Raw genomic sequence first — 21,530 nt, forward strand, 5'->3', positions numbered from 1 at the left:
AGGAAAGACACTGGCTTTAGTTTTGTGTGGATATTTCTAATTAGCAGCTCCACTTTAAATAAGATATCAGTTTTCAAGACTAAAGGTGCCAGTGTCGCAGGTACATTTGTATTTAAAATAGTACAAGTATAGGAAGTAGCATCAATATTGTACACTACCTAGGATTCAGCTCTTTCCTTAATAGAAAATGCCTTGAAAACACAAGGGATGGGAAATATAATGTTTTCATCTGTAGAAGAATATTTCAGGGATTTATTATCTTCTTTTTTTTCCTTTTTTTTTTTTTTTTTTTTTTGCATTTTTGAGGGATATACATTCGTCTTGGTTTTTGCTTCCAAATATAGTTTAAGGCTATTTGGTAAAGTATATACCAGATATCAGGCTCAATTTACAGGGTTTTCTCCTCACAGAAACTTCCTAAAACTTCATCTCTAAAGATTCATATCTTGAAGCTAAACATGCTTTATCAGCTGTGCTCCAAAGACAGAACTCATGCTTAATACTACACACTGTAGGAAAAAGAGAAGGAAAAAGAAAAACAAACAAAAAAACCCCAAAAGAAAACAGATTTGAAGCAATGTCAGATCTGCATAACCTACGATACTTCATGTTTTCAGTCATCCGTCAGGCTGCAGGGTGCATGGGATTCAGATTTAAAGTGCTCATCAGGTGAAGAACCAAAGTGCTCGAGTACAATTAAATAGCTGTTCTGCCTATGGCTAAATACATTGCATTTGTTAAAGCAGGTAAACAGGGGACGTGGTAGTTGGGGCTGTCTGTCTCACTGGGTTCAGACTGTTTTGACCTAAAGTAGTGTTCAGTAGGATTCAAACCTTGGAATCAGGGGGCGCGGGTTACTCATCTTATTGCGTCTTCACCTGAAGACTTCTAAGTGCTGGGTTGCTCGGTTGGCTCTGGAAGGTAGGTGAAGTGGAATAATTGTCTTAATTTGTTTTAAATTGAAGCCTCTTGACTGTGCTAGTTAGCACTTCTTTCTTCTGACAATGCGAGGCTCAAAAATATATTATTTTCCTTGTATTCCATGGCTGGAAATCACTTATCTCTTGAGTCACGGGTTTTTTTATATCTGAAGGAAGCAAGAAGCTTATTCTTGCCATAAATGATACTGCATAGAAAAATAGTTCTAAAAAAAAATACAACTGTAAACCACAGTTCACCTTTACCTTAACATAACCATTTAAACTTAGATATACTTACCACTCACATTCATATTTCTTAAACTGTTTACAACATCACAACTGGCATTTTAAACAAGCAAGATTTTTTTTTTTTTCTCAAGGATACCCTGGAAACTCAATTGATAGAACATTTTGAGAGTTTGAAATATTACATGTAGCACAGCTCTTTGAAATGAAAGAGAGAAGGTTTATAAAATAAATGTTAACACATAAAAGAACTGTTAAAAAATGCAATGAGTGTTCCAAAGGAGTGAGTACAACTTTTCCTTTACACATCTTGCTACAGAAGATCTAACTTTTTAAGGCTTCCGTTTTCCTTTCACCCATCACTCAAGTCCTCTTGCATTATAATTTTGCTTACGTTTCAGAGTGTTGTTATACTGCTAACAGCAAACGTTTCTCTGTGGGCATTCCCACCACCGCCACCAGACTTGTATGCTTCTTGGTTTCTGATGAACTTTGGAGTTTTAGTGGCTGGATATCCCTGTTCATCTCCAGAAACTTGACATGACATGAGAGGCCTAATGTTATTTTGCAGTAACAAAGATGAGAAGAGTGGCAGAGCACATGGATAAGTATGTTAGCTGGGTTCTAGGAAAAGAAACTGGAGGTCAGAGAGATAAATGGGTTCTTTCTTTCCTGCGCTTTACATTTGTAGCACCTTCTACTTGGATTAGCTAATGCCTCTATTGAATGGTGAGATGCACCCATTTATAGTTTGTTATTCTTATCCCTAATTATCACACATTTTATAAAAATATAAATAACAAAAAAGTAAGCTGGGTTCCATCTCAAGAGGTGTTTCTTGTTGTCCTCTGAGAATATATTGGATAAGTCAGGTCTTGACAAGCCCTATCCATTGTAGCTGATTGTAAGTCAGACAATAAATACAAAAAGAAGTCGTTCTTGCGGTGAGCTCAGCAAATTCTGAGAAAATCAAAAGCATTCCACTGTGCTTATGGCACAAAGAACACAACAGCAAGGGCATATTTAGTGGAGAGAATGAGACAAAAATTACCAGGTAAGTGACAAACTGTACAAGCATTTTGTTTAAAAAAGGAACTCTGCAGCATTCTGTCTTTAAAGCCGGGTTTGAGCCTCTGGTATATATATCTCGATGCTGTCTGCACGCTCTGTGGCTGAATTCTGCCGGAAAGAGGCTGCTCTCTTAGCAGCCATTAGCCGTCTTCTAGCTTCTTGTCGCTGTCTGTCGGGTAGGTCCAGAGATTTTTCTCTTGTGATAGGGAATTTTCCTTTTGGGGGCTTCTTTGGTACAGGAGGAGGAACCTTTCTTTCTTCCTGCAACAGGGTATTAAAACTGAGGGTGAACTGTGTGCGGAAGGAACTGTCAGCAGAGCATGCAAATTGAAGACATGAAATGCAAAATACTGGTTACATACATCAAGCATGCTCAATTTGTGCTCTCCAATCAGCTGACTAATGGATTACATGAATAGCTATCCACACTAGGGACACTGACAAACCCCTGTTGTTTCAGCAACCATTACAAATTCTGCAGTCCTGGGCCTTAAAAAAGGCTACACTTCCTTCTACTGCTCTTGCAGGTATCCTGCACATGCAATCTGCATACTCACTTTAATCTGTTTAATTTTAGCTGACACATTATTACATTCATTATAAACAGAAACACATACTGGCTCTCCAATAAGAATTCAGCGCATCTGTGTGGTCTCATCAAGTGAAAAGACTGTCTAAGATTAGCAGGACAGGATTTTTAATTAAATTAATCATACTGCGTTTAGCCTCAGCTGGATATGAGATAGCAGCTGTGTATACATGTCTATTAGTTTAGTCTCTTCCATGAATCACTAAATGGAAACATGCAAGCACCAACTAGAGAGAGAACATAGGGCTAATTGTTCTGCTTGCCAGCCTGGACCATTTTAGAGAAAATTATATTGAAGAATTATCGAATTATAAAGTGAGAGTCAGTAGATTTTGGTACCAAAGTAGCTGTAAATTGCTCTGCAGGTTTTAAATCAAGAATTGTTTTGAAGTGTGAAACTGATATTTTACTCCATTTAGAGACGGTGAAATATAATATAAGGGCCTTAAAAAGATAACATAGAATCATGGAATCATACAATAGATTGGAAGTGACCTCTGGAGGTGATCTCATACAACCCCCATTCAAAGCCCACTTGACATTAGATGCAACTTTGAAGTTAAAGCAGATTTTTCAACACCATATTTAATACTGGACTGAATAGCCCCAAAGGTGGAGATTCCACAACTTCCTAAGTGTAGTATGGTTATTATCCATCTTTCTGCTATATCACTTCTTAAAGTAATAGTAAAGTCCAGAGTATGGGCTGTTCCTTATGGAGAACACAGTTAATTTAATGCACAGCAGGTTTCAAATAATACAAAAATTGAACTGATGCACCTATGGTTTACAGACTCTTCATTCTTTGATAATTTTTTAAAAACTAATTCTGAGTCTACTACCGAAATGCATTAGCCGAGACTAAGTAACTAAGGCTATTTAAGAACATAGTTCTACATTCTCAACAGGAACAGTGCAGCAGCCTAAGATGCTATTCCCCAGTCTTTATTTTCTCTATTTCCTGTTTTCAGCCAGAACATAAGGGCTCCATTCCTGTTGTCCCACCTTATTATTTTTTTTTTCACTTTTAGTTATTTCTCTCTTAGGAACATCACTGTTGCTGCCACTATAATAATTTTCTTACGTCCAGTTGTCACTAGTAAGCAAGAGTTGCAAACTCACCATCCACCAACCAGTTGGCTGAAAATTAAAATCCAAGAGGAGCATGAAGAAATGAAAGAGTTGTCAAAATGCCTCCTAATTCCTCCCAAACCAAACAAGTATTCACCTGAGGCCAACAGTACTGACTCAAACCAAAAATCCATCTGACTGATACAATAATCAGCAAGGATAGTGGGATAATTAAGGTGAGGGATGGAGCTCTAGAAAGGGGAAAGGCAGTTTTAGAATTACATTGCTTTGGCTGGGATGTCTCCCAGGTAGTGGAGTTTTGGGGCAGAGATGCAGGCAGTTTGTGAGAAGTGCTCTTTGTCCCCTAAACTGTAGTGGGCTAAGTTTTACTTTGATGTGCACTGTGTTTTGCCACGTGCTTTTATCTCACTCCTGTTGTCTCAGTTGTGTCATGCAGGCAGGAGTAAACACTGTAGTGCTCAGGTTTGAGCTGCCCCAAATGTAGCAGGGTGCTGAGTTTACCTTAATTGAATTCTCAGGCTATCGTCCTCAGTCTGAATTAATCAGAATATATTTCAGTTCTAGCCTTTAGAATGTGAATCCAAATAATTTGAACAAAAGTGTTATGGAGTGGATTAATTTAGCAAAATCCATTTTATTTGTTATACAATTCAGTTCAACATCATTAAAAAGAAAAAACCCCTCACATCTGATGCAGGTTTCCATGTATAAATTGGGCCATGCCAATTAAGATACTTTCTAGGGCTAGAAACCTATTATGTTTCACTATTGTATTTAACAAGGAGACTGCAGGACTACAAATGGGGAATAAACGGTATTGTCCATGATCTGCGTACCTTCCTTTCAGGTGATTCTATTATTTTCCATTCATTGAGTTTCAACTGGTGCAGTTCATCAAACTTCATGCTGACGTCTTCAATTGAGAGCTGCAATAAGTCCCAGAAACCCGCTAGGTCCTGGGAAGTCGGTCTCGGCATGGCGCTCGGGTCCTGTCATGCACAAAGGAGAGAATGTGAATAGACCAGGAGGCTTTAAACAACGTGCTTTGAGGCAGGAAAGGCATCGCGCCAGATTACATTGCTACAGCGCTGCTCAACGCTAAGGCTGTGTGCGCTTTACAGCTGGGAGCTGTGACTGGAGAGTTGTGCCTCCTACACAACCCAAACATGAATGAATTGGATGTCATACGCAAGCCTTCCTGAATCTGTGCGGCATGGGAAGTTCCGTAGCACCATATGCTGTGCTGACCTGCATTTCTAAAAAGGAACAAGCCGACAGCCTCTGCCTGCTGATTATTAAAGGGAAGGGGAACGTCGTTCATATTCCAGCCAGCCTGAAGTCTTTCTCGTTAAAAATTACATTCGCAATAGCTGATTAGAAGGCAAAGCAGCACCACGAAGAAGTTGTCAGCTGATGTTCAATTTGATGTTTACATTGTCTTGCAATTTCAATTGCATACATAAGATATAAAATTTTGATGGGGATGGTGGGATTTTATTCTTCAGGGAGTCGAATCACGCCCAGGAACTAGGAAGGCACTACCCCTAAGTACTGTGATTAAGTGGCGCTATGTGCACAGGACTTAGTGGAGCACAATGGACATTGGTGGTAAAGATTAGCATTTGACTATTAACCTGATTTGAATGCTGGATAAAAATTACATTAGAAGGTAGTATGCAGACTCTTAACCCTATGCCCTATGAGCATTGGTACTAATTCAAGAAGACAGCTTTGTCACTTTAATGAAATAGGGCTTAATTGGTAAACATCGCTGTGAAGATGATGAAGAAATGTCTCTTCCCTTCCAGGGCAGGAGAAAGCCATTAAGATGATCTACAGAACTGGGAGAGATGGGGTAAAAACCAGGCCAAAGGGACTCTGGATCTCCCCCTTCCTGGTCAAAAGCTGTAATGACTAGATTACTGAGTTAGAAACACTGGTGTTATTGCTGAAGCAAGGCTATGTGTCTCATCTTTTACAAATCTAGTGGAAAAAGGCGTTTTAGATATTGAACACAACCCCACATAGCTGCCTAAAAGCTAGGAGATAAATCAGCATTTCTGTTGAATTGCTCCCTAGAATTGCACATTTCTAGGGGTCTTAAGCTAGGAATTGCTACTCAAACTTGGGTTTGCAGAAGCCACTGTTGGAGGTGAGTGCCTGGAGCTGGGCCTGACAGCATGCAGTGACACGGCTATCTAAACTTTTTGGGAATGCGGGCCAAGAACCAACTGAAAAGCCTATCCACTTAGAAGTCTTCTTCATTAGAAGAAAGTCTCCTTTTCATTGAGAGCTTTGGGGACTTAACAGAACTGGCCATATAGTTTATAACAAACTTTCAGGAAAGATGATACAACTCCAAATTAGTGTTGACTGAAAACAACTTAAGTGGGTAGATCCCAATTTACTCCAAAACCTTTTAAAATTTATGTCAATGGTACTAGTTACTCTACAGAGGTAAATATCTCAGGCTTCAGGAACTGACTCCCTGTGAGAAATTTGCCAGGGTGGTCCCACAGCAATATATCTTACATTGCAATCTGTTGTCTCCAGACTGGTCTCCTCAGTCCTTTTCCCCGGTTTCCTCTAAACAGCCGTAAAATGATGCCACTGATCGAAATGCCATTGCCTTCCAAATCAAGGCTAATTGCCCTCCTGTACCTTTGCGCACCCTACTCTGCTCATTGGTGGAGGTGCACTCTGTGGCTGGAGGTGCAGTGTGTTGTCTGGACGCGAGAGACCTGCCTCCCACCGCTGTCGATCGTGGATCCGCAGTCCTTGGGTAAATGCTGGCACAAGTAATTACTATTAGAGCTAACTAAGTTTTGAAAAGATTGGCTTAAACCTGTTTCTTGTCAGAAACTGCTTGCTTATTTGTATCTTATTGGGAATTCAGCTTTGCAGCCATGCTTCCGAAGGAAGCCTAAAGCAAGCCAAAAGTACCTAGCCGGTGCTTGAGCCGCTCTGTGTTTGCCTGCAACCAGGACATAGTGAGAGATGGTCTCACGAGCTGAGCAGGATCTGTACTGACTAGAGAGTATAGAGGAGGACACTTCAAAGAAAAAACAGGGTGTTGCAAGAGGTAATGGGAATAATGCAGAAGGGAGCAGTTATTAATCAGTGATTTTTTTTTTTTTTCCTAGTGGTTAGTGGGAACAGTACGCTACAGGACATAGCCAGAGAGATTCTAAAAAAAAAATCCTTGAAGCCTACATTTTTGTGAATTTACCCTAAGTGAGAGTCTTTGGTAAGAGATCTTAACCTGGAGCATAATCAAATGTGTCCCTTGAAGTTCCCATGACCCTTTAGAGAAGTCCATAGGCGATGGGTGAGTTTCCTGATTACATTTCAGTGTAAGTAAGTATATTATACTTTCTAAACCCTTGCTGCATTTTGAGTTGGCAGAAGTAAATGCCATTGTTCCTTGTCCTACATTTGAGCTTATTGTTTTTGAATACTGCTACAGAAACTGCTATGTGGTAGCCTTGTAAATGCTAGATATTTTTGAGTGGGGGAATGCACTAACTGGCTGCTATCTGTCAGGGCACTGAGATGCTGCCTTAGGAGCATGTGAAAAGCCTGCTGTGGATACACACTAAGTGACTATTTAACAACAAACTCTATCATTAGGTATAGGAAGAAAAGCCTCAAAAGATGAATGGGATAAAAGTCCAGTTCTGCAGATGCTCCTTTCTGCAGAGTCCATTGCTGATTTAATGAAGCTGAAGAATATTCAGAGCCTAAATTGTTGGAGTAGGATAAAGCTGCTGTTATGGAGTTCAAAGGTTTATTATCCAAATACAAAGGAGAGAAATAAAATCTTGCCAGTTTTTTGGTCATGTGGTCTGCAAAGCTGTGGATTTCTCCTTGTGCTCCTATTGCTTTTGCAGTGATGAATTGTTCACACTTCCGAACAGCTGACGGCTGTGCTGAGCAGGACTGTGCTTGTTATTACAGTAATGCTCTCAAGCACGAGTGCTGGACCCACTTGAAGATAAATGAGTTGGAGTGGAGGTTAGGCTCTCCAAATCTTAGTTTGCGTAACTTAATCAATCAGGTAATGGAGGGCACTTTGAAATATAGAGTGAGAAACTTTTAGACATTGATGAAGATTTCCTCCTTTCACTATGAAACAAATGACTAGATAGGGAGCACACATGATGTATTTGATATTACAAATGTGGTCACCTCCTGCTTGCCTGACTTTGCATATTTTCTCTGTCATTCTGTAACAGCTATTAAAATTCTTGTTTTGACAGAGTCTTTGAAGTGGATAATTGGATTCTTCCCTAACGAGGACCATATATCTTATCATTTTCCATCAGAAGGTAGGACTTTTTTGGCATGACTTTCTCAGTAATATGGGATTGCAGTTTCAGGAATTCTGGATGTTTAACTTTATGGATGGAAAGTAGCAAGCAGATCTCTGCAGAATGAATGTTTGTTATCTGGCAAATACTAACAAGTAAAGAAATGTATCTACCAGCCATTTAGGTCATGTCTGCCATCATACATGCAACAAAATTCAGCACTTTCAATATATGAGGTTAGGGACAGTCAAAAGCTGAAAGTTATACTTGATTTTCAAGTGACCCAAAGAAAAGTGTTCTACCACTAGCCGTAGCTAGAAGAATTATATTCTTCTATTGATTAGTATTATCTTGCCACAGTGTTTGTATCACTGATGGCTGCTGTCATATTAAAGAAGACAACATTTAGAATTGAATTAGTCTCTAAGGAACTTCCAGAACAATAGCAGTAACTCTCATAAGTAATATACTGCATCTGTTCTTTTAGCTCTAGGCCATGTTATATATAATTGGCAATGCAAATTATGAAACCCAATTTTATTAACATTATGTATATCCCCATTTCCAAGATTAGTCCTATTTTCAGGTACGTAGAAAGCTGGATCACATATTCTCCAGTATTCTGCTATTTTACTATTCTGCATTTACTGCAATGTGAAAAATTTCTCCTTTCTTACCAGAAATACAGTTACTATTTTAAGGGATTACAAAAAATAAGCCATAATATTATGTCTCAGAAGACTTGCATTTGTTCCTTTCTCATTTTTTTTTTCTTTAATAAAGACAGCAAAAAACCCACAGTCAGACTGAAATTACTGACATTACATGTTTGATTTGACAAAAAGATGTACTAACTCTGTACTTAAGTATTAAGTTAAAGAAAAAGCAGCAGTAAGACAAAATGGGAGACAAGAAAATGACATTTCAGAATGCTACTGTTTGGGTATGCTACACTTGTTTTTGTTGTTGACTTTGAAGTAAAAATATTACATTCTAAAATTTAAAGTTATGCTTTGTGGAATATCTGTGGATGAATAGCCTTAAACTCTTCAAGAATGGCCAGACATGGTGACTTACCAGATTTTGCTGACAAAGCCAATAAAATTGCTGGAATTTCTGAGACATGAGGAGCTGAGCGCTTCCAACAGCACTTCGAATTTTACCTAGGACTAAGCATACAGACAGGTTATTATCAATAGATGTCTTTTGGCAGTAAATGCAAAGTTCAACTCAAAAAATATACAGCTGAAATTACTGTTTATTTTATAAACGAAGCAAACATTTGGTTTTGTTTCTTGTGATTATATACATAAAATATTTTTGAAAAAGATGGAGATATAGGAAAGCTCTGTGGCACCTTACCCTTTGGCTATAACAAATGGTATATTAATAACTCAGAATAACTAAGACTGTATTTGCTTAAGAAAGCAGAAAAAAACGAGGGAATATAGACAGCTTCCTGAAGTGGGCATATATACATATGTTTTTGAGGAGAAACTTAAATTTCAAAGTAAATGACAACCCCCACCTGCCACATTTACATTTGCTCATGTAGATTGAAAGCTGTTGAAATAGTCTTGCCTCAAGGACCAGTTAGATGCCTGTTCCCTCTGATGTCAAAGGGAGCTTTACATGTACCTTAGATAGTATCTTCTGGTTCTGCAGTCACAAATAACTTCACTCAGTTGTGTGGATGACCCTTGGGTGAGCTTTCTTTACCCTGACTGTTCTGGGGGTAAGGTTAATATGTTAATCTATAACATAAGATACTCCTACCATAAGGCTGAGATCCACAGAGGAATCAGGTTTAAGATAGGTCTTGGTATCCCCATTAGGAGTTACAGGTTACCTACCCAGGAAAAGAAACAAAGTCCTAAGCACTGGAGCTTCAGACAAAGTGGGACACAAGCAGGTGCTCCAGGACTTTACTGAGTCATGACCCCCCATGGTTCATTGGGCTTTCCCTACTGTCAAGATGCCTGCCATTTACAGTGTGCATAAGCACTGAGGACCAAATTAATTTTACTTGACTTTGCTTCCAAGAGTCATCTGTCTAAATCAAAATTTCTGGATGCTCTATAATCAGTAATCTGACTTCAGCCATATTAGGCACTTTTTTTTAGATGAGCTGAATCTCTTCCTGGAGATGCCTATTTCTTTCTGCTGACTGGAGTGCTTAAGAGGAGTGGCTTAGCCCTAGGAAACTATCTCCTCCTGGACTTCCACATTTGCTGGGATAAATACCGTACTTTGATAGATAGCAGTATACTTTCCAAACCTCCTTCCTACACATCCTTTCCTATACTTCCTTTCCTCCACATCCATGGAAAAGCAACACTTTAAAAAACATTATAAGCTTGGATTTCAAGGGAAGATTGAATTTATCTGGAGGAATTTCCAGATCTTTCAATAATGTTTAGGGTAAAGATAGAGGTAGGGGTTGGGGTGAGGCGGGAATTACTCTGACAACTTTTTATTTAATTCGAGGAAACAAATGGATAATTCAAACAGGATGCAGAGGGTGGAATGAAGCTGCAATAGTACAGCAGAACTGATCTGCATCCTGTGATATAGAAAATATTAAACTCTGACAGGGCTTAACATTTTGTTGTTATTTCAGTAAGTATAGGAGGGGACTGAGTGGCATGTGAAAACAGTATTTTTGTACCAGATATTACATTTTAGTTCTTTCTCCAGGCCGGTGAAACATCTGTTAAACCACAAGTAGCAGCAAGAGATAAGTTGAAAGTTTTATGTTCCAGTTTTGTGGAAACATACAACCTCTGTAACTTTAAAAGCACGTGTTAATATGTAGAGCTGTTGTTCTCAAACTCTGTTCCATTTTCTGTTAGACAAACGGTACAGCTGTGCCACAACACTAAATTGAACAGCAATATACATAATTCATCAGTCCCATGTGGCACCCATTTCTGAAAGGGTTAAGTGGTTCAGGGCTGCATGAGTAATTCACTGGGGTTTTGGTTTTTTTTTTGCTGGCCAAATGAAATAAAGCATTTTAATTGGTTTGGGGTTTCTGATCACCAAACCCCTCACTTTCCTCTATGGAATTGTTGGCATATGGAAAGCAATGTTTTGTGTGTTAAAAGCTGAATGAACATACAAAAGCCTAAATAAAAAAAATAAATGTTTCATTGATCTGAAACAAATTGCTTTAATTTGGTTTTCGGCATTTTAAATAAAGGCAAAGACTTAAGCGACAAACAGCCTTGTATCCTCCTTTCCCCTCGGTGCTCTGTAGCTCAGGACATCAGACAAACACGCAGTGAGGGGTCAGAGACCTTTCTTTGCCAGGATGGGGAATTGCGCTGTAGCAGGTCCCTGACATCACCTATTCCACACTATGTTCAACTATTTACTGGGCAGAAAAGGAGTGAGGATGATTCTGTAGGTTGATGATTGTAGTGCTTGTCTCATAGTGAGAAAAGTTCAGTTTTAGTTTCCTCTGCTGAATTTTATGGTTCATAGCTCAAATACATAGCCTGAGTAAGGGGCACTGGTTTTAGCCCTACTGCAGAAATGTACATCTTGACAGAATCTATATGACTGGTATTTTCTAGTGAATCTCACGGTTACCCCAACCCCCACATATCTTCATTATCCTGAAGGATCATGTCCACAAGCGTTAGTGATTTAAAGCCCAATCAGACCAGACAAGACTTATGCACTGGCAATGCAGCATTTTGGTGTGATACACATCCGTAAGACAGTGGTCCTGGGCTATTTCCATGTGTCACTGAGTCACAGTGGTGAATACACATGTATAATTGCAGCCCTACCATTTACTAAAGATCTAACGCTATTTCCATTTCAATAAGTAAATCAGACATAATAAAACAGAGAAGTTAGAATATCTCATATTCATGCTTTTTTGATTTGCTATAATTAAATTAAAGTATTAAAACACTTCAACTCATAATCTTTAGCACAATATTAATAGACAGCCAAAGTCTTGTTATTAATTTCATGCATTGGGGAATTATTCTGATGAGTGCAGATTGATTATCTCCATGAAAGAATGATGAATGTTAGAGACTGGAGAGATTGGGATGTTCAGCGATGCCTAGAAAATTTTTCTTGTAAATAAATGATGATAAAATCTACCAATGCACATAAATATATATAATTTTTGTATAATCCGTATACCTCCCTCCATTAAGATTATATTTACTTGAATGTCAGGAAACAGACAAAAAAAGCAACCTTAATTGTGCTCCCTGAAGCATATGAAGCACTCCACTTTTGTTGTGTGGTCCTGTATGGCTTCTGCTCTGAAGACATACAAAACCCTGACCATGACTTCAGTAGAAGCAGACTCAGGATTTATACCCTGGAAGGAGACTGTCTAAATTGCCTGTATATAACATACATGATTAACACAATGGTGTCTTTTCCCCTGCAATAAGCATATTACAACATTGCAAGTAATGTGTATTTGTTGTATTCCTTGAGAAATCCTACAAAATCTTGTAATTGAAAATGGTTTCATATCAGAAAGTTAGAGGGGGAAAAGTTAGATCTGTATCGATGAAACAAAGATTATAGTCAGATGCTGTAACTCTATTCTTCACAAGTTAAAAGCTTTGCTCAATTGTGCCACTGCTACACCAGCAATGAGAAACTACTAACAATCAATCTGCGGCTGGCATTCATTACTGTTTATTTAAATGATGTGTTTTAATTTAAATTTTCATTCCATTTGATTGTTTGTTTTTTATTTCTATACTCGTAAATAAATTGCTCCACAAACAATCTGAGAAAATATACCTGGAAAAAATATTGAAACTGGCATTTAGTTCATCCTCCTAACTCAAAGCGGGGCATGATATTTGTCTAATCTCTAAACCTAATTTAGTAATCTTCCAAAATATATGTCTTTTCACTATCAACACAGCAGGTAGGTGTCATAATAAATGTACAGAGTGAGATGACATTTTAGGACAGCACAGCTACCAGCTGGCAGTGCTCTGGAGGGTGGTAGGGCAATGGGAGCCTTGTGCACCAAGTGGGACTTGTGCAAATTTGCTTTTTACCTCAATGGAGCTCAGTTCAACGAGGAGAAAATTGGAGAAGAACAATACAAATGCTAGGAGGAATTCTTGGATTCCACACTATGGAACAAAAGGCTTTTATTGACTTTAAAGACTGTTGCAGGGCAATTAAGACATTCTGTAGTCATTCACAAATGTAAATTTCAATAATTCCTGTAGGACAGGTTTGTGAAAAGCATTAGGAAATTATGTCAGTAATTTCTCTTTGTTAAAAGATAACCCATATTTGATCAAAGACCTAAGAAAGCTTTTATAGATGATTAAAATAAATTCTTTGGGAGGGTTTCCTCCCCCCCGCCCCAAAGTATGGAAGATTTAGCTCTATGTTTTCTGTTACTGTTTGGCCATGTTAGTAAAGCCCTTGTAGTACTGTGGAAATATCAGCCAGAGGATTAGCAAGGAAAAATCCGGTATCCGTGGAGTGAAGGGGTAAGGGGAGAGAAGGTGACTTTTTAAGCTGTCACTCTCTCTAATTCCTTTTTTTCCCACTAGAGATCACTTTACTACGTAGCTATGCCAGCAGAGCTCCTAACTATGATGCAGAAAATACCAGCAAAACAACCTTTCTGCTGGCATAGTTTATACTATAGTTAATTTTTTTTTGCACGTATTTTAGGATTTTTAGATGAAAGTAAACTCTGTGTAACTGTTCTCCATTTCACTTCTGTACTAAATATTTCAGTGGCCAAGCATGTGGCATTCAGAAGCCCAGGAAGCCTTCTGCTTCCCTCCGCCAGACTTTGCCTACAAGGCGAGGGCAGGGATTGTGGCTCCCCGGGGGCTCTCCGGTTCTCCCCCTCCCTGCGCCAATCTCCCTGCTCCCATCACAGAGCTCACAGGTGTCAGAGTCCTGGTCCTCTTGGTCTTTAATAGCTTTGTGACAATTGAGTGTTTTTCTTGTCATCACCTACACACGAGTAATAGCCAAACACAATTTTCAGGGCGTAAAACTGAAACTCCAGTGAGCACCCTCGAGAAATACATATCTTTGCTTGAAGGCACCCTGCTAGTGCAAATGATCAGATGACTTTTCCTGGGAACAGTTACAGCTACGTATATATTTTATATATATATATATATATGTTATAATAAACACTGAGAACACAAATAACTGCCGCCAGAAACAATATATAAACTTTGCAAAGACTCCAGAATACAATACATGGCAACTGACCAGATAAACAAATTCTGTGCAAGGAAAGAGAGGTTATTTTTTCTGCAATGATTATCTTCTTTTCTAAGACCTGGTGAGTGAAGTTCTTAAAGCAACATTATGGGAGAAAGGCTACAGTGAAAAAAAAAATCAATACAGCAATCAGGCAGCTTTCTGTGATCCGAGGGCTATTGTGTTAACGCAGAAAATGAAATTGTTTTCTAAAATACGGTTCTATTTTAACTCTTCCTGTGATTAAAAAAAAATAGAAATGGTATCATAGAGACAGCCTTCTCCTATGAGATGCAAAGCTATATTTGTTCTTCAGGTACAATTAATATACCCAGCACAAATATAAATGATTCAGCATTAACAATGACAATTTGAACATGCAAACTTTGCTGTGAAGTGTTTTGGGAATAGTAGCTCCTGCTGGAAGACAGGAAAACATATTTAGTTGCTTCTGGCTCCCCCATTTGCATGTATTTTCAGCAGGGAACTGCCAAATGCTAAAACATGTCAAAATACATTTCATGATGGGATATCATTAAACTTTAGTTCTTGTGGATACATACCTTTCAACCTCCATAGATCAGGCTGAGGATACAAAATGTGTCAAAGACTCAACAGGAAAAAATTATTCACACTGAAATTTTAAAATGCCATGAAGCTCATTCCCTCAGTGAAAATAATTCTTTGATAACTTCCTTTTATTTGATGTAAGCTATATTAAGTGAAGGGATACCTTTTCAAAGATAATCTAATTTGGAAATTTTTTGAAGAAGATCTCTTGAAATGCGTCAGATAAAATGGAAAATCGGAAGTCTGGGTATCACTTTTGACAATCAGCTGAAGACAAACATCCAATTTTGCATATGTGCTATTACATTTATTCGATAATAATTTCTCTAACCTATTAGGGAGGTCAAAATGTTCCCCAAATAAAAGTACTTAATCCATTTTAGTTCGTTTAAAAAGGGTATTTTGAGGGACCATTTCAGTTAAAGTTTTAGTAACGCTGTATCAGGGAATTGATCAGCCTTTTCTCTTACAGAATACAGTCACTCTGCAAAAGGGGAAACATAAAATCATGATATTCCATTTTGTTTCCTGACTGAAATGTTCTAGGTTAAAAGGGCGTCACTAGCTCTGAATATGAATAAAAATTACTGAAAATCAATTTGTCTTCATGTCCTCTGTATAATTTACTGAAAACTATCTTCCTAATTGCCGCTTCCCTGTGCAGCAAAGTATTTCAGAGTATTTCTAGAGTGTAAGAGCATAGCTTCACATGGTGGGAGGGAGGGTGCTTCTGCACCTGGGAATGGGTAGTCAGCTAAATTCAGCTCCTTCAAGTTTTCCTAATGCAGAACACAGCTTCATATCCCAGAGAATAGCACTGCTAACTCCGTGTCTATCTCCAAGAGAGGAAGGAGTACTGATGTGAGAGGGTTTCCACCGCTCATTTCGTGTGGCTGCAGATTTGATTAGGGCTATGCCACCTAAAGTCCAACCCTTGCCTGAGGACTCCTCACTGGCCTCCTAGGGACAGAGAGGAGCTAACTGCCTGTGTGTTTCTCTCCTTTGCTCCCTAATAATCTTACTCTTTCCAAGGAGATTAAAGTCTTGCTCTTTGTACTTCTGCTTCAGATCGTAAGCACTGATGTCCCCATATCAGTAACAGACAGTGTTGGAAGCAGGTGCTTTGGGATGCTAATTGATGGCAGAGAAATGTCAGTGTTCAGCAGTGAAAAGATTTGGGGAATTGAAAAATGAGATGTGTATAGCAAAAAGAATTATTTAAAAAATTAACCATTGTGAAAGAAGGTTTAGAAATCCTCACACAGGCTAAACAAAGCAAAATATTTTATTATTTGTAATTTAAGAGCCCCTAGGAATGTAATAAAATCTTTACAGTATCGATGCAAAGGGAAAATTCTCAGCTCAGTTCTGCCATGATGAAAATAAGAAAAAACCTACACTCCAGAAAGCACTGGAGGCTGAAGGAAGAAAAAGAACCTTATGCTGTACCCCACCCCAAATCCTACGTTGTTACTTGATAGACTTGTGCACAATATAGTGGAGAAATATGACTGTAAAATAAAAAATGATGAGGTAAAACCATAGACAGTCTTTCTTTTGAAAAGGGCAGCGCAAGAAATAGAAATTGGCCTTTTAGTCACCATGCAGGCCTGGCCTAAGATCTGAGGGTAGATCATAGCAAGAACTTATTGAGGGAGAAAGATGATGATCAGGAAAAGAGTATTTAGAGGCGATGGTGAGATTCGTGAGAGTGCAGGAAAAGATGCTAGTAAGAAAACTTACAATGAACTAATTTATGATCTGAGAAAATCTCATCTGAGACAATAATTCAGATTGGCAGGGATTGAAATATTTATAAAACTGAGCCTGAAGAACAAGGATAATTGACCTCAGAGGGAATCACAGGGAGCTGGCTACTGAGTGCTAGGACCACTTTGATATATTACTATCATTAGTGCTGGCTTGGATCTTGTTCCAAAATAGTCTACATTATTTTTCACTTTATCCCATCACTACTTTCAAGGTGTCCACAGGACATGAGAGAATAATAATGATTCTTGACAAAATTGTAATAAGAAAATGCTGAACTATCTAATAGTACATATGCCTGTGTACTGCAGAAGTACTTTAACTATTGTTCTTGCCTACTCCTTCCTGTTCTTCCAACAGACCCTTTATGATAGGCAGAAGTGCCTGTAAAGGAATGAAAACATTTTTAAAATGATTGTTCATTAATAAGAGGCAAATCCTCATTTTTCAGGAAAACGGCAAAAAAAATGTTCACATAAGAACTGTGTACTCTGGCAAAAGGTCAAGCACTGGAGCCATACAAATGAGAGGGAAGAACGTGTCAGGGTTGGTGCTGTGGATGAGCAATTTCAGCCACATCTATACCAGAATTTGATCCTGCACGTGACGCTACAGTTGACTCCTCAACTACTTCTACAAAATCTTACTCTGGGAAACATCAGCTTGCATAGTCAGTTACAGGAGAGGGGTCTTATATCTAACGGTTCTGTAGAGTGTCTTTGATACCACAAAATGAGTAAGGGAAGACTACAGACCACAACTTTATCCCAACAGATTTCTTATTTTAGTAAACATCTATAACAAAAGATACTGAAATGTTCTTACTTTCTTCAGAAAGATCATTTTCTTCTGCTTCTCTTTCCATTTCTTTACACCATCCTTCCATTCTCTTAGTTTCAGTATGCAGCAACTTCATAAACCAAGATCCGTCTCGTCGACAAGGAGACATTCGACCAGTCTCTACCGTCTCAATCGCTGGCTCTAACCATGGTTCTGGTGGTGGAAGGTTTGAGGTGTCAACTGGGGTCCTATAATCTTCTCTGTAACTGAACAGTCCCTGTGTCCGTACAGTTCTCACTGCGCTGTATTGGGTGGGCGTGCTGGGCTCTGAGTGCTGCTGGAATGACGAGCCAAACTGAAGTCCCTTGTCCTCCATGGTGATGTGTCCTGGAAAGCCCTCTAGTTCTAGGTCAGCCTGGACAGCTGCTGTTACACTGTTTGAGCGCTTGAATCGTCCATGTCTTGGTGAAGAGGGAAGAAAGAAAAGAGATTAAGATATATAAATACATATGTGATTATACAGAGGCACAGAATAATGTTTCAGTGAATGGATTCTGGTTTTCTCCTTGAACTTTATGTTAAATATTTTTTCTTTGTGCATATCTCACTAAAATAAGACAGCGAGTAACAACAGAGAGGAAAAACAAAATGCATAGTGGCATCATTGATCTGAGCAAAGATACAGAAGAAAATCATTTAAATTATCTCTGGAAGCAAATATTGATTTATTCTCATACTACAAAATATCATGTATCATTATTAAATGAACTGGAAATAACTAGCAGAAGTGCAGGGTTACGTCTCCTGATAGAAGTCTGTAAAATGATTGTATAAAAAAAATCAAATATTAAGAATTGTAATTAGATAAAATCTGGAAATCTGCTAAGTTAGGACTGTTGAGAATCCTTCAGTAAAAGAAAAATAATATCACAGGTTTAAGACTGTGATATTTTTCACTTGCCTCATAGGATGGTCATTAAATGTTGGTATGCCACCGAATAATGACATTTTAGAAAAGCTTTATGTTAAAAAGTTAGATAGAGAAGCAGAGATTATTTGTGAAATCTTTTCACATCTGAGCTTATTGTTTCAAATTACTTCTAGTCAATGATGGTAAAAGGCAATTATCAGTCAGATACTGCCTGACAGCTGCCTTGAAATGAGATAATGGTCCCAGCCCAGTACTTAACAGGCAGTGCCTGCCAGGGATAACCTGTGGGTTGGTATGTTGGCCAGCAGTTTCATATAGGAAGGACTGAACAAGTATAAAAGCTGATTATAGTTTAGGGCAAAGGTACCAGACGTTACATCCTAACCATTATATCTTCCTATGTAGACTGGGAAAGCTTGAATCAGCATGAGAGGTCTTGTCAAAGGAAGAGTATTCCAATGTAGAGCTCTTTGTGTTTGTTCAGCCAATCTTGAAATTATATTAATCCACTACTTTAATTTAAACCTTTCACTTCCTTCCCTCTAATTAAAAACTGAAAAGTTAACTAAATATTAAGCAACTGCTAAGTAATCTCTATAAATTTTACTGAATGACCAGCATGTATATAAGCATTTTGGCTTTGCGAATTATTTAGGGGCAGCACTTGCCAGATGTTTGTTATTAACTGTGTTTACAAATTATCGTTGTATTATGAAAGACTACTTATTTTTGTGCATGCTTGAATTACCGTTTTTCATCTTCCACTTGTACTCCAACAGAGTGATATTCCCGTAGGCCTCTGCTTTCAGTATCTGAATCAGTTGCTGTTTCCACCTAATTCAACACAAAAGATACATCTGCAGAGTAAGCACCAACAACTCAGCACTATTTCTACCTGTACACATTCAAAATTAATTATATATTTCCTGGTTTACTGCTAAAAAACACCTAACAGTAAAATAAATGAAATATAGGTATTCAGCCTGGTATCATTGTTTTGGTTCTATGTTTTATAAAGCTTTGCACATGTTCTGCTATGCAATTCTGTTCTGCTATGTAATTCTCTATTTCAAACCTAAGCAGGTGCAATTACTCAGTTCAGTGGAAGCAGAGAGTAAACTTGGTGTGGAAGAGCTGTTCTTAGAACGAGGAATCCACAGGATAGCCCCTTTTTATATTATTATAAAACAGTCTCATTATAGTCCTTGATTTACAAAATAAAATAAAATCTCAAGTAGCCCAATAAACTTGCAAGTGATAAAAAGAAATGATGCAATGAAATTTTATCGACAACGGCGTTGACAAATATAGAACCATTTAAATGACGTGAGGGATACAGCAGAATGCCATATCTCACCTTTTTTAATAACACGGTCCTGAAAATGCTATATCAAGCAAGTAATTTACTCACTTTTTATAGTATTCCCATCTGAAATACACTTACTGAAATACATTCACAGTAGAATTTTCTTCATGAGACCACATTGCTTTTGCAAGTTTCTGTGTGATTTTATATAACACTCCCCACCACCACACCGCCCCCAAGTCTTTGACACAGATATAACGAGCGCTGCAGTATGCAAATTATACTGAATCATGGAAGAGTCAGGGAAAAAGAAAAAGAGTAGAACTGACTTTTCCTTTTGAATGATGTTTTCATTGTTAAATCAAAAAAATAATTTCAGCAGCCAGTTTTTCAATATGCACACTCCATCTGTGAATTCAGAGTATATTCTATGATGAAGACAAGATAACTTTTCCCCTTGCAGCAGTCACAGGCACCTCTGGAAGGAGCCCAATGGCCTTTGCAGCTGTCTCTCAGCTGCACAGTCCCAATCCCACCAGATTTCTGGAAGGATGCAGAGAGGGGGGAAGGAGGGTGGGAAGTGAATATGCATGTGGACTATACTTCTTGAAGAAGACCATTGCTGGTAACTTCTCTTTCCATCTTCAAGCCATAGCCTCATGTACGTTCACATAGAAAGGAATTCCAGACAGTAATCAGTACACATTCATATTAACCTGGATGTGGGAGACGTTCATGAAAACAGCTAAAGCGGGAACCCTACAGTAAATGTTAATGGCATGCTTGAACTGTAAAGTGTAGTGTCAGGCACAGGTTTGCCAAAAGCTCTGGATATCAGTGTGGCAACTTTCAGGGAAAAACACATTTCCTAGCAGATCCATTTATTCTGCATGAGGTCTAGGGGAAAGTGCACGTTGCTGTCTGTTTCCACCTCAGCAGTTGCATGGAAGCTGGCTAAATTCACTAGGACAGGCAGTGCATTGAGGGAACGAAGATATCAGACTTGCTAACAGTCTTCAGGATTTGGCAATGTCAGTATAAAAAGAAAGATCCCTCTTAAGTTGGCAGTGAAAAAAAAGCCTCAACCACACAGCTAGGCAGCTTGTGGAAAAAACCCCGAAACAACCAAACAAAAAACAGGCAAGCTGGTTTCCTTGTTAAGGGGGGCCTTGGCTGCAACCTGAGTGAGGTGCTTAACGTGTACTTGGTAACCCTCTCCTGAAAGAACATTGCTGTAAGTAGAAGAGCCATAAGTCCTGTTTCTTAGTGCAGGAGATATCTATCAGGAAAGTCACTCTTATTTATAGTATAGAAGGGTACAAAAGAGTCTTGAATAATAAGTTCAAGTCTAAGTGAGGGACTAGTCACTCACCTAGCCCTTCCAGGGGTGTGAGAAAACCTGCACATAAAACATCTTCGTTAGGTGAGCAGAAATTAATTAACTGGGCCGAGGATAAGATACTCATCAGCCTGCTGGGGGGAAGCAGAGAGGCAATTTATACTTGCAGCCTTGACTACAGTGATGAGAGCTCAGTCAAATATGCATAGGATATGCCTCTGTATAAGTCAACTTATTCTCAAAGGGAGTGGAGGTGGTAGATAGTGAATAAGGGCAGATAATACAAACTGAAAGAGGGTAGATTTAGATTAGATATTAGGAAGAAATTCTTCACTGTGAGGGTGGTGAGACAGTGGAGCAGGTTGCCCAGAG

The 21,530-nt window shown here is 38.6% G+C and overlaps 1 protein-coding gene across 3 annotated transcripts in view; it reads right to left on the reverse strand.

The window, feature by feature from the left end:
• Positions 1–2,279: 2,279 nt before the first annotated feature.
• DLGAP2 (DLG associated protein 2) overlaps positions 2,280–21,530 on the reverse strand; it is a 401,254-nt gene continuing 382,003 nt past the window's right edge. For 2 of the 3 annotated variants that reach the window (XM_086461531.1, XM_086461530.1), the window contains 6 exons: positions 19,262–19,347; positions 17,628–18,043; positions 9,306–9,397; positions 4,755–4,907; positions 3,949–3,966; positions 2,280–2,498 (listed from right to left, as the gene is read on the reverse strand). In XM_086461531.1, coding sequence (XP_086317657.1) covers positions 2,280–2,498; positions 3,949–3,966; positions 4,755–4,907; positions 9,306–9,397; positions 17,628–18,043; positions 19,262–19,347 — 984 coding nt within the window. The remainder of the gene's footprint in view (positions 2,499–3,948; positions 3,967–4,754; positions 4,908–9,305; positions 9,398–17,627; positions 18,044–19,261; positions 19,348–21,530) is intronic. The other variant, XM_086461529.1, reaches the window with a different exon arrangement.

The sequence above is a fragment of the Leptosomus discolor genome, chromosome 2 (assembly GCF_034619465.1).
Source record: "Leptosomus discolor isolate bLepDis1 chromosome 2, bLepDis1.hap2, whole genome shotgun sequence".
In the NCBI taxonomy this organism is placed as follows: Eukaryota; Metazoa; Chordata; class Aves; order Leptosomiformes; family Leptosomidae; genus Leptosomus; species Leptosomus discolor.